The sequence below is a fragment of the Notolepis coatsorum genome (assembly GCF_963971535.1).
Source record: "Notolepis coatsorum genome assembly, chromosome: 18".
Taxonomy (NCBI): domain Eukaryota; kingdom Metazoa; phylum Chordata; class Actinopteri; order Aulopiformes; family Paralepididae; genus Notolepis; species Notolepis coatsorum.
This window is the reverse complement of record NC_140182.1, coordinates 4,492,892-4,507,105: the sequence shown is the minus strand read 5'-3', so window position 1 is coordinate 4,507,105 and position 14,214 is coordinate 4,492,892. Positions and strand designations below refer to the sequence as shown.

At 46.2% G+C, this 14,214-nt stretch overlaps 1 protein-coding gene across 1 annotated transcript in view; it reads left to right on the top strand.

Moving 5' to 3' along the window:
- polg (polymerase (DNA directed), gamma) overlaps positions 1 to 14,214 on the top strand; it is a 78,045-nt gene that overhangs the window by 13,131 nt on the left and 50,700 nt on the right. Inside the window, exons 6-9 of the mRNA XM_084334490.1 lie at positions 448 to 527; positions 3,877 to 4,059; positions 7,316 to 7,458; positions 13,096 to 13,222. Of these exons, the coding sequence (XP_084190616.1) occupies positions 448 to 527; positions 3,877 to 4,059; positions 7,316 to 7,458; positions 13,096 to 13,222 (533 nt within the window). The remainder of the gene's footprint in view (positions 1 to 447; positions 528 to 3,876; positions 4,060 to 7,315; positions 7,459 to 13,095; positions 13,223 to 14,214) is intronic.

Below are 14,214 nucleotides of genomic sequence, written 5' to 3'. Positions count from 1 at the left end.
TTTTTAAAGCAATTTCACCCCCGGCCACCAGGGGGTGCAATGCACCCCCTGCACCCCCATAAACTCCGCCCATGGGGTTAACCTTCTGTAGTGTGGCAGTGAAAGGGTTAACCCTTTGTCGTGTGGCAGTGAAAGGGTTAACCGTCTGTATTGTCGCAGTGAAAGGGTTAACCAGTTGGTAGTGTGGCAGTGAACGCCTTGACCCTTTCACTGCCGCACTATACCAAGCGATTAATTGCGGTTACTGCGACAATACACAGAAGGTTAACCCTTTTCACTGCCACACAACAAAGGGTTAACCGTCGGTAGTGTGATAGTAAAGGGTTAACCTTCTGAAGTGCGGCAGTGAAAGGGTTAATAAGAAGCTTCAGTTGACCCGTTTTGCCCACAGAGCCCATGGTCCTCTGGAGAGCCATTATTTAGTCTCACCTTTGCTGCCCCCGACAGGAGCTCATGCGGTACTGCGCCCTGGACGTGGAAGCCACTCACCAGGTGTTCTCGGAGCAGCTGCCCCTCTTCATGGAGCGGTCAGTCGTCCTCTCCAGCGCCTTTTTCACTTCACTGTGTTCTCATCTGTATCAGTGTGGACCACAGGGGTGCAGACCCAGAGACCTTTTAGCAACTGCAATTCATATTTAACTACAGACGGTTCTGTAGTGTGGTAGTGAAAGGGTTAACTGTCTGTAGTGTGGTAGTGAGAGGGTTAACCGTCTGTAGTGTGGTAGTGAGAGGGTTAACCGTCTGTAGTGTGGTAGTGAGAGGGTTAACCGTCTGTAGTGTGGTAGTGAGAGGGTTAACCGTCTGTAGTGTGGTAGTGAGAGGGTTAACCGTCTGTAGTGTGGTAGTGAGAGGGTTAACGTCTGTAGTGTGGTAGTGAGAGGGTTAACCGTCTGTAGTGTGGTAGTGAGAGGGTTAACCGTCTGTAGTGTGGTAGTGAGAGGGTTAACCGTCTGTAGTGTGGTAGTGAGAGGGTTAACCTTCTGTAGTGTGGTAGTGAAAGGGTTAACTGTCTGTAGTGTGGTAGTGAGAGGGGAGAGGGTTAACCGTCTGTAGTGTGGTAGTGAGAGGGTTAACCGTCTGTAGTGTGGTAGTGAGAGGGTTAACCGTCTGTAGTGTGGTAGTGAGAGGGTTAACCGTCTGTAGTGTGGTAGTGAGAGGGTTAACCTTCTGTAGTGTGGTAGTGAAAGGGTTAACTGTCTGTAGTGTGGTAGTGAGAGGGGAGAGGGTTAACCGTCTGTAGTGTGGTAGTGAGAGGGTTAACCGTCTGTAGTGTGGTAGTGAGAGGGTTAACCGTCTGTAGTGTGGTAGTGAAAGGGTTAACTGTACCAGACTGTATCCACGCTTGAAAGAATATGATTATTAAGAGAAGGTAAGATAAGATATTCCTTTATTCATCCCTGAGGGGACATTTGGGTGTCATAGCAGCAACAGGGGGGGGGGGGGGGTACAGGCAGGAGAATAAGAATATAATAGAAAAATAAATATATAAATAAAATAAAAACGGGTCTCTAGATTTGCATGAATTGCACGCTGCTTTCAATTTAGGCAGCTCAGGTTACATTTTTTATAGATATTTTCAGCTATTAAATTGAGCTAGAACCCTCTCCCCCCAATTCCCACAAAATCCAGTATCATTTGATTTTGCACCGGCCAGAACCAGAACCTTACCCAAGGACCATGTCCCCTACTTCTGTATCTAGAGCCAGAACCAGAACCTTACCCAAGGACCATGTCCCCTACTTCTGTATCTAGAACCAGAACCAGAACCTTACCCAAGGACCATGTCCCCTACTTCTGTATCTAGAACCAGAACCAGAACCTTACCCAAGGACCATGTCCCCTACTTCTGTATCTAGAACCAGAACCAGAACCTTACCCAAGGACCATGTCCCCTACTTCTGTACCCAGAACCAGAACCTTACCCAAGGGCCATGTCCCCTACTTCTGTACCTAGAGCCAGAACCAGAACCTTAAGAGTGGCTGCGATTGGTCACGGTCACACGGTCATGGTCACAGAACCAGAACCTTACCCAAGGACCATGTCCCCTACTTCTGTATCTAGAGCCAGAACCAGAACCTTACCCAAGGACCATGTCCCCTACTTCTGTATCTAGAACCAGAGCCAGAACTTTACCCAAGGACCATGTCCCCTACTTCTGTATCTAGAACCAGAACCTTACCCAAGGACCATGTCCCCTACTTCTGTATCTAGAACCAGAACCAGAACCTTACCCAAGGACCATGTCCCCTACTTCTGTATCTAGAACCAGAACCTTACCCAAGGACCATGTCCCCTACTTCTGTACCTAGAACCAGAACCAGAACCTTACCCAAGGACCATGTCCCCTACTTCTGTACCTAGAACCAGAACCAGAACCTTACCCAAGGACCATGTCCCCTACTTATCCACCAGCTGCGCTAGGCTTCAATCAATCAATCAAATGTATTTATATAGCACATTTAGACATGACACTTGTCAACCAAAGTGCTTCACATAGCTAAGAACAAAGAAAAGTGCTAAAGTATAGAATAAACAGAAAAATATAAACAAGACAAGGAAACAAAACAACACGTCAACAAGCGAGGCTGGAGTCGGAGTGAGTCAGGGAAAATAAATTATAAAAAATAAAAAAAAATTTAAATACATTTTGAGTTAATTTTCATAATGCGATAATTTGCTGTCTAATTAATTAATCTAATTAACGCGATAAACTGACAGCCCTAATATATATACCGTAATTCCTCTAATAGTAACCGGGTCTCAAATACAAACCGGGTCTCTATTAATGGCCGGGTGCGCTCTTGAGCTAAGCAATTATAAGCCGGCCTCCTAATACAAGCCGGGTTACTAATATACTGAGCTGCATACTGAGCTAGTTACTTGATTTCACTTTGAAAACGTTGAAATGACCAGTGACCACCTGTAATTGCACTGTTTACTATTTCATACAGTACTTGGTTTCAATAAATGAACCCAGTACATTTTACTGGGTTCAAACTGACACAAAATGTTGATTTATTCATTATGATCCGTTTGAAAATTTGAAATATAGGCCTCCCTCTTATACAGGCCTCCTCCTAATACAAGCCTGGTACCCGCTACAGTTTAAGCAAATACAAGCCGGGGTTACTATTAGAGGAATTACGGTATATATATTTTTAACTTTTCCTCCTTCTTTTTCCGTTTTTCTCCCCTCCCAATGTTAGTCGTTATGCCAATTCCCAATCCCCTTCCTGGTCGTTGCGCACTCTACCCCCTACCGTCGGTCCGGGAGGGCGGAGCCTATCACATGCTTCCTCCGACACACGTGTACCCAGCCCACCGCTTCTTTTCACCTGGCAGCGCGGACTCTCACTGGGAGAGTGTAAGGTGTGGAAGGTGACACTACCTCTCCCAGATCCTTCCCTCGCTGTGCAGGCGCCCTGACCGACCTGTAGGAGTCGCTGTCCACAACGACCAGGACCCACCCTCGCCGGGTTTCCCACCCGCTAACGCTTGCCAATTGAGTCAGTATGACGGCCGGCCCAAGCCGGAAGCAAGCAACGCTGACAGCCGGATTCGATACCAGTGTCTCTTGCGTTGGTGACGAGCGCCTTGTCCGCTGCGCCACCCAGCCGCCTTTCTCATATTTTTATATTCAGATACAATTGTATTGCCTATGTCTTTCTACTATTACCCAGCACATACCTGTACCTCCCCTCCCCCATGCTGCTATGACACCCAAATCTCCCCAATCAATCAATAAATCTTATCTTCTTGATCCTCCAATCACAACTGTTGTCGTTTGTGTGTCAAGAGGGAAGTAACAATTGTGATTGGTGGATCAAGAGAAGAGGGTGGGGTTTTGAGGACGGGTCACTCGTATCTCCGCTCAGATGCCCTCACCCGGTGACCTTGGCGGGGATGCTGGAGATGGGCGTGAGCTACCTCCCTGTCAATCAGAACTGGGAGCGCTACCTGGAGGATTCTCAGGAGACGTATGAAGAGCTCCAGAGGGAGATGAAGAGGTCTCTGATGAACCTGGCCGACGACGCCTGTCAGCTGCTGCAGGACGACAGGTGAGAACACTCTATTGTTGTCGTCTGACGCTTTCCAGCGCCTGGTGGTACCAACCTCCATACTGTCTTCTTTTACTAGTGTGCACTTTGCTACTAACATCTACCTTGTCTCTATACTACTACCTACTATGCTACTAAGTCTATACTACTACCTACTATACTACTAAGTCTATACTACTACCTACTATACTACTAAGTCTATACTACTACCTACTATGCTACTAAGTCTATACTACTACCTACTATGATACTATGTCTATACTACTACCTACTATGATACTATGTCTATACTACTACCTACTATGCTAATTATGTTTATACTACTATGCAAGACTGTAGCACTCAAGTTTGACAAACAATGTTACTGTACCTGTTACTGTACCTGTTACTGTACCTGTTACTGTACCCTTCCTGCTGACTTGTCGTATAGAACTTTTAAGTCACTTTGGATAAAAGCATTAGCTAAATGACTAAATGTGAAATGGTGTACACTAGGGCTGTCCCCGACTAAGGATTTGGATGGTCGACTAGGATTGGCCAAAATTTGCCGTTAGTCGACTATTGGTCGACTTAAAAAAAAGAAAAAAAAATATATATAATATTTTTAAACTTTTTATTTTAATTTTATTTTTTTACTTTTTTATCATTCCATTCGGGCTGTGGGGGGTGACGCTTAATGTCTGAAGGAGTCGACGGAAGGCTTCTTGTCCACTGCAAAAGCATGCAATTGGTCCACTGATGGATACATCTTGATATTTGTCTAGTCTAGTGCAGGGGTGGCCAACCCGCGGCTCGCGAGCCGCATGCGGCTCTTTGCCCGTCAATGTGCGGCTCTTCCATCCATAATTTTTTTTTTTTTTTTTTATTATTTTTTTTTTTTTTTTTTTTTTTTTTTATACTTTTTTTTTTTTTTTTTCCCTTTTCTTTTTATGTCACTCATTCCATAAGGACGTAGAATAAACATTTACAATTTCTTTTAAATGGTCCATTTGCATGTTCTTGGTATCTGAATCTAGGGACATATATGGATCAGTGTCAGAAATAGTGTGTCTGTTACTAGGCTTGAGTAAATTGTAATGAACCAAAGGAGAATATCAATTCTATTTAAAAAAAAAATTATCTTTCACTGTAAATAACACCATGCTAAAATTGACCAGACCTGAAAAATCTAAGCAAATGAATAAAGGGAAGATGATTAAACAGAAGGTTTTGTAGATACAGTACTGAATTCTGCCATCTTTTTTATAATGTAAATTTCTCCACCATTTTTCATCATATTGCAACACCGTTTTTTGCAAGACGTTCACAGAAAGATAGAGAAACTAACTGCGTTCTGTTTTATGGCAATAACGTTCAGGTTTGTGGGAGATAATCCCAAAAAATAAGAGAAATTAAAAAGTAAATCCAGAAGTCAGATGATTGACAGGGGCTGGTGTGAGCTGGGTAGGGTAGTTTTTCGAAATTTGAAAGCCCTGAGTCTCTTCCTTCAAAAGACTACACTCACTTTTGGCTGTGCCACTTCCTCCTGTCAATATGCGCCGGTTTCCGACTCAATGCCCTGAGATTTCTATAATCTTATATTTCACTAATAACAGTTAAAATAATTGGTAAACAAACATAATGCTGAAAATATACACTTTTACTGTATATCTCGGGCTTAAGAGGTTAACCCTGTGAGGCCCAAATTAAAAATAAATTAGCAACTTCAGAGGCCAGAGGGTGGGACATATAAACACATTTACTATCAAATAGCATTGTGAGGCTGAACAACAGGACCAATTGACTATACATGTGCTTAAAGGGGAACTATCTTATAAATGGCTTTTTTCAGTGTTTACCATTGTTTCTTAGCTATGTGGACTTATATTAATAGGATATATGTCTCTAATTCTCATATTGGCGAATTCTTCCAATTCTCCTCTCACAATATTCACCCTCACTCAACTGAGTCATCTGAAAATGTGCATATCTGTGATGTCAGAGATTTCTCAGCTGCATAATAATGTGGCAGTTGATGTGGCAGTTGGCACCAGGCCACACAGTGGTTGGAGCCCAGCCTCAAAACGGCTTAAGATCTTGAGGTAGAAAAATGCGGTTTTTAGTACTTGATTAGAAATACAAAACAATGCATTTTTTTTGAAAAAAACCTAGGTGTTCCATAGACTCACAGGAATTGTGGAAAAGTGCCCAAATAGTGAAAGAAATAGTAAAATAGTTCCCCTTTAACATTTTTTAAATAAACATTATTTTTTTAAATGGCTAAAAGTGATTTTGTAATTCTGCAACCGTGGGTCTCACAGGGTACTTTTAACCCTGTGAGGCCCAAATAAAAAAGACATTAGCAACTTCAGAGGCCAGAGGGTGAGACCTATAAACACATGAAGGGTGCCGTGACTGAAAAAAAAGGTTGAGAAACGCTGGTATATTGGCTCTTTGTGGTACCACAGTAATTTTTTTGTGGCTCTTAGTCTCTGACTGGTTGGCCACCCCTGGTCTAGTGTGTTCATTAGACGGGTGAAATCCTCTTTCAGTGCCTCTGTGCCGCTTCTTTTCACCTGGCAGCGCGGATCCTTCCTGAGAGGGCGTAGCGTGTGGAAGGACCACACTATCCCACTCAGGTCCTATCCGCACTTAGCAGGCGCCCCGACCGAACTGTAGGAGTCGCTGTTTACAACGACCCGGACCCACCCCGCCAGCTTCTCCCACCCTCTAATACAGCCAATTGTATTAGTGTGAACGGCCAGCCAAGCTGGTGACACGCCGGAGCTGTGAGCTGGATTCTAACAGGCGAATCCAGCTCACAGCTCCAGGGTTGGTGACGAACGCAATCTCCGCTACGCCACCTAACCGCCTCATTATGCATACTTTTGATAAAATAAGAATGTGTTCTTACTTGCTTGCCTGGGTAAATAAAAGTTAAATAAATGTTTTTTTTTTTTTTAACCGATACCGATCATTTCCGATATTACATTTGAATGCCAATATCGGACATCCCTACTACTGAACACACTGTTGTTGTTGTTGTTGTTGTTGTTTTTATTGCGTTTGTGAGGCGTGCGTTGTGCGATGAATAAGACTGAAGTGACCTATCATGAATTGAAAACGGGGGACCCTGATGTAAACAAGACGAAAGTCTTTCTCTGGTCTGCATCCCCTTAACAATTGTGTGTATTGAGCCGTACTGTATTGTACCCCATTCTGCAATCTGTTGATACAATTTTCAATCAATCAATCAATCAATCTGCCCTCTTGTCAGGTACAAGGAGGACCCCTGGCTCTGGGACCTGGAGTGGGACGTGCAGGAGTTCAAGCAGAACAAAGACACCACCAGCAAGAAGAGGCGAGCCCAGAGAGACGCAGAGCTGCGCCTCTCCACTCCGCTCCCCGACCGGGAGGAAGGTATGATGAGCTCTCAGACTCTCCACTCCTCTCCCCCGACCGGGAGGAAGGTATGATGAGCTCTCAGACTCTCCACTCCTCTCCCCCCCGACCGGGAGGAAGGTATGATGAGCTCTCAGACTCTCCACTCCTCTCCCCCCCGACCGGGAGGAAGGTATGATGAGCTCTCAGACTCTCCACTCCTCTCTCCCCCGACCGGGAGGAAGGTATGATGAGCTCTCAGACTCTCCACTCCTCTCCCCCCCGACCGGGAGGAAGGTATGATGAGCTCTCAGACTCTCCACTCCTCTCCCCCCCGACCGGGAGGAAGGTATGATGAGCTCTCAGACTCTCCACTCCTCTCCCCCGACCGGGAGGAAGGTATGATGAGCTCTCAGACTCTCCACTCCTCTCCCACTGCAGTAGTTAGTTACACACAGGGCTGCTCGTTTACTGCAGTAGTAGGCTGACACTAGACTACAAAGAAATTAACGAACTAAAACTAAAACGAACTAAAACGAAAACGAACGCAAAAAAAGAACGCAAAAAAAGAACAAAAAACCGAACGCAAAAAAATTAACGAACTAAAACGAAAACGCAAAAAAACGAACCCAAAAAAAGAACGAAAAAAAAGAATGCAAAAAAACGAACGCAAAAAAATGAACAAACTAAAACGAAAACGCAAAAAAGCGAACGCAAAAAAAGAACGCAAAAAAAGAACGCAAAAAAATGTACGAACTAAAAAGAAAAAGAAGAAAACGCAAAAAAACAAACGAACTAAAACGAAAACTAACAAACGAACAAAGAAATAACGCAAAAAAAAGAATGCAAAAAAACGAACACAAAAAAACGAACGAAAAAAAAGAACGCAAAAAAAAGGAACTAACTAAAACGAAAACGCAAAAAAACTAACTAACTAAAACAAAAACGAAAAAAAAGAACGCAAAAAAATGAACGAACTAAAACGGAAACGCAAAAAAAAGAACGAACTAAAACGAAAACGCAAAAAAACTAACGCAAAAAAACGAACGAACTAAAACAAAAACGCAAAAAAAAGAACTAACTAAAACTCTCCACTCCGCTCCCCGACCGGGAGGAAGGTATGATGAGCTCTCAGACTCCACTCCTCTCCCCCCGACCGGGAGGAAGGTATGATGAGCTCTCAGACTCTCCACTCCTCTCTCCCCCGACCGGGAGGAAGGTATGATGAGCTCTCAGACTCTCCCCTCCTCTCCCCCGACCGGGAGGAAGGTATGATGAGCTCTCAGGCTGAGGTTACACCTTTCGTATCATCTTCGTATTGTTTTCTTATACGCATCGCCGCGTATCGCCGCGACGTCATGCGCCTCGAGTCACACTTTCGTTTTTTTTTCGTTTTGTCACCAGAGCACACTGATGTAGTACACTGCCAAAGCAGTAGGTGGCAGTAGGTGGCAAACATGAAGGCAATTTCAACCAATCAGAACGAATGTGCCAATACACTTCCTGGAAGCTCCAGCAAAGAAAATGTAAATAAGGCAGGCGCCTATGCCGCGCCACCATCTTGCTCAATGCAGCAATTCTTTTTTCAGCAAAGCCTAATAAAAGTGCAATAAACAAAACGGATACATTCACTGTGTGTTCTGCCTGTCATTTGTTGATGAAACAAAACTAGCATCAACACAAGTGACCACCAAGAGCGGATAGTTTAGGCTAAAAAACGATCGGATGCATTGTAGCATTGTTAGCTGCATGCTAACGTCAATGGAGTATTGTGGCTAGAAGCTACCGTTAGCTCACGCTACTTAGTCAGCATCAAAACTGATGATATCGCGAGCTATCAGTAGTTAGATAACATTAGAGACAACGCTGTGTGTATTAAACAAAGGTGAATAGATGACTGGGCCATTTTGTTTAATGCTTCTTAAGTTGAAAGAGGAACTCTGAGCTAACAGGGTCTGAATCCTGATAGCTCACGTTAGCCAGCTGCTCATGCCATCGGTAATGCTAGCAGAATGAATGGATGTAAACTTTATTTAACATATTGCATATGGGTACAATACAATACGGCTCAATACAAACAATTGTTAAGGGAATGCAGACTGTTGTAGCTTGGACTGGGGTCCTTATAACAATAACTTGACAACACATGGTAGCTGAAGCTATTTGGGACACGGAGCACACACACACACACACTCTGCTGTCACCGGAAGGGCACGCAGATGGTATCTACTGCGCATGGGCGTTTTCGCAACAACGGCTAGCGTGCTGACTACACGCTGTTTGTCGACTCGTTTTTTTGCGTATCTCCAAACGCAAACACAATTTTGCGTTTCAGCCGTATCCACAAAAAAACGCCAAAATACGCGTTTCTGTGTAGATAGGACATCATACGTCGTCAAAAACGTATAAAAAAACGCCAGGAATACACTAGTCTAACCTCTGCCTCAGACTCTCCACTCCTCTCCCCCGACCGGGAGGAAGGTATGATGAGCTCTCAGACTCTCCACTCCTCTCCCCCCGACCGGGAGGAAGGTATGATGAGCTCTCAGACTCTCCACTCCTCTCTCCCGACCGGGAGGAAGGTATGATGAGCTCTCAGACTCTCCACTCCTCTCCCCCCGACCGGGAGGAAGGTATGATGAGCTCTCAGACTCTCCACTCCTCTCCCCCGACCGGGAGGAAGGTATGATGAGCTCTCAGACTCTCCACTCCTCTCTCCCCGACCGGGAGGAAGGTATGATGAGCTCTCAGACTCTCCACTCCGCTCCCCGACCGGGAGGAAGGTATGATGAGCTCTCAGACTCTCCACTCCTCTCTCCCGACCGGGAGGAAGGTATGATGAGCTCTCAGACTCTCCACTCCTCTCCCCCCGACCGGGAGGAAGGTATGATGAGCTCTCAGACTCTCCACTCCTCTCCCCCCGACCGGGAGGAAGGTATGATGAGCTCTCAGACTCTCCACTCCTCTCCCCGACCGGGAGGAAGGTATGATGAGCTCTCAGACTCTCCACTCCTCTCTCCCCGACCGGGAGGAAGGTATGATGAGCTCTCAGACTCTCCACTCCTCTCCCCCCCGACCGGGAGGAAGGTATGATGAGCTCTCAGACTCTCCACTCCTCTCCCCCCGACCGGGAGGAAGGTATGATGAGCTCTCAGACTCTCCACTCCTCTCCCCCCGACCGGGAGGAAGGTATGATGAGCTCTCAGACTCCACTCCTCTCCCACTGCAGTAGTTAGTTACACACAGGGCTGCTGGTTTACTGCAGTAGTAGGCTGACACTAGACTACAAAGAAATTAACGAACTAAAACAAACTAACGCAAAAAAAAGAACGCAAAAAAATTAACGAACTAAAACAAAAACGCAAAAAAACGAACGCAAAAAAACGAACGAAAAAAAAGAATGCAAAAAAACGAACGCAAAAAAAGAACGCAAAAAAATGTACGAACTAAAACGAAAAAGAAAAAAAACGAACGCAAAAAACGAACGCAAAAAACGAACGAAAAAAAAGAATGCAAAAAAACGAACGCAAAAAAAGAACGCAAAAAAATTTACGAACAAAAACGAAAAAGAAAAAAACGCAAAAAAACGAATGAACGAAAACGAACAAAGAAATAATGCAAAAAAACGAACACAAAAAAACGAATAAAAAAAACGAACGCAAAAAAACGAACGAACTAAAACAAAAGCGCAAAAAAACGAACGCAAAAAAACGAACGAACTAAAACAAAAGCGCAAAAAAACGAACGCAAAAAAACGAACGAACTAAAACGGAAATGCAAAAAAAATAACGCAAAAAAACGAACAAACTAAAACGAAAACGCAAAAAAAAGAACGAACTAAAACTCTCCACTCCTCTCCCCCTGACCGGGAGGAAGGTATGATGAGCTCTCAGACTCTCCACTCCTCTCTCCCCGACCGGGAGGAAGGTATGATGAGCTCTCAGACTCTCCACTCCTCTCCCCCCGACCGGGAGGAAGGTATGATGAGCTCTCAGACTCTCCACTCCTCTCCCCCCGACCGGGAGGAAGGTATGATGAGCTCTCAGACTCTCCACTCCTCTCCCCCCGACCGGGAGGAAGGTATGATGAGCTCTCAGACTCTCCACTCCTCTCCCCCCGACCGGGAGGAAGGTATGATGAGCTCTCAGACTCCACTCCTCTCCCCCCCGACCGGGAGGAAGGTATGATGAGCTCTCAGACTCTCCACTCCTCTCCCCGACCGGGAGGAAGGTATGATGAGCTCTCAGACTCTCCACTCCTCTCCCCCCGACCGAGAGGAAGGTATGATGAGCTCTCAGACTCCACTCCTCTCCCCCCGACCGGGAGGAAGGTATGATGAGCTCTCAGACTCTCCACTCCTCTCCCCGACCGGGAGGAAGGTATGATGAGCTCTCAGACTCTCCACTCCTCTCCCCCCGACCGGGAGGAAGGTATGATGAGCTCTCAGACTCTCCACTCCTCTCCCCCCCGACCGGGAGGAAGGTATGATGAGCTCTCAGACTCTCCACTCCTCTCTCCCCGACCGGGAGGAAGGTATGATGAGCTCTCGGACGCTGAGGTGGACACAGACAAAGGATTTCATCACATTCAATCTTTATTCATACTCTATAAATACAAAGTAGTTAAACTCATTTACAGTGTCGTCGTTCAGGTGTTTCATTCACAAGTGTCACAGTGCGTTAATAAATACAGAAACATCAGCACATTAATATATATATTTTCTTTTAAAATAATTTAAAAAACGGAGGTAATAATTTAAAAACAATTACATATTGCGGTGACCTGATTAAGAACTTTTTTTTATTTAACCAGGAAAGTCACATTGAGATACAAAAAATAAACCAATTTTTCAAGTGAGACCTGGCCAAGACAAGCTGCAGCAAAGGAATACAAAAAGTGCATATGAATACAAAAAACAACAACAAATTACACAAATACACTAAAAGAAACGGTATCAGAGCCAGAGGCAACCTAGCAGGGCAGGCAGCAGCAACAACAGACTATTAGGGCAAATCACAACAACGACAGGCCATTGATTCAACATCTAGTCCCTTCATGAGGCATTTAAAAGCATCCAGTGGTACATACTAGTGGTGGGGGAAAATATCGATACAGTATAGTATCGCGATACTTTGCGTGACCATACTTTATAAGGAAGTTGCATTGTTAATTTCAATACCTGTAATAGTACAGTAGTCCACACACACGTGTGCATTCAGTTAAGTTGGAATATGACTGTAATACAAACAGTTCAGTTTGTCAGGTACAAGCGACACAGATTACAGTGTTGACATCTTGTCTGCTTGAGAAAATACCACGTTCTGCAATAAAAAATTATTGAAGTGAGATGAACGGACTGAACACTTTATTTTATTAGATAAAACATGTTGACAAAGTTTTACTTTGCAGTTGAAAAAAGGTATAAATAAATCGCAATAGTAATATCGCAATACTATTGTATCGTGACTCAAGTATCGCGATAATATCGTATCGTGAGGCCTAACTGGTGATTCCCCACCCTATTATTAGTCACGCTGAGGTTCTAAACCGACCCATTAGCCACTCGAGTGTCTCGTTTCAGAGCTGCTTCCTGCAGGGTGTTCCATGAGGGACGTGTTGAACTGGATGCAGGAACACGAGTGGAGCTGAGCAGCAGTGTTGTTATTGTTCCATCAGACGCAGGTCCTCCCACAGAGGAGGAGGAGGCGGCCGGCCCCTGCCCCAGCACGGAGGCTCTGGAGAGGGTGAAGGGCCTGGTGGCCAGGCTGCCCAAGAGAAGACAGCACCTTCCTGGACATCCAGGGTGAGACTCCATGTTGTCTTCTGCCCCCCCCTCCCCTCACATCCAGGGTGAGAGTCCATGTTGTCTTCTGTCCCCCCCCCCCCCCCCCCTCACATCCAGGGTGAGACTCCATGTTGTCTTCTGTCCCCCCCCCCCCCCCCTCACATCCAGGGTGAGACTCCATGTTGTCTTCTGCCCCCCCCCCCCCTCACATCCAGGGTGAGTCTCCATGTTGTCTTCTGCCCCCCCCCTCACATCCAGGGTGAGTCTCCATGTTGTCTTCTGCCCCCCCCCTCACATCCAGGGTGAGTCTCCATGTTGTCCCCCCCCCCCCCCCTCACATCCAGGGTGAGAGTCCATGTTGTCTTCTGTCCCCCCCCCCCCCCCCCTCACATCCAGGGTGAGACTCCATGTTGTCTTCTGTCCCCCCCCCCCCCCCCCCTCACATCCAGGGTGAGAGTCCATGTTGTCTTCTGTCCCCCCCCCCCCCCCCTCACATCCAGGGTGAGTCTCCATGTTGTCTTCTGCCCCCCCCCCCCTCACATCCAGGGTGAGTCTCCATGTTGTCTTCTGTCCCCCCCCCCCCCCCCCCTCACATCCAGGGTGAGACTCCATGTTGTCTCCTGTCCCCCCCCCCCCCCCCTCACATCCAGGGTGAGTCTCCATGTTGTCTTCTGCCCCCCCCCCTCACATCCAGGGTGAGTCTCCATGTTGTCTTCTGCCCCCCCCTCACATCCAGGGTGAGTCCTCCATGTTGTCTTCTGCCCCCCCCCTCACATCCAGGGTGAGACTCCATGTTGTCTTCTGCCCCCCCCCTCACATCCAGGGTGAGACTCCATGTTGTCTTCTGCCCCCCCCCTCACATCCAGGGTGAGACTCCATGTTGTCTTCTGCCCCCCCCCCCCCCTCACATCCAGGGTGAGTCTCCATGTTGTCTTCTGCCCCCCCCCTCACATCCAGGGTGAGACTCCATGTTGTCTTCTGTCCCCCCCCCCCCCCCCCTCACATCCAGG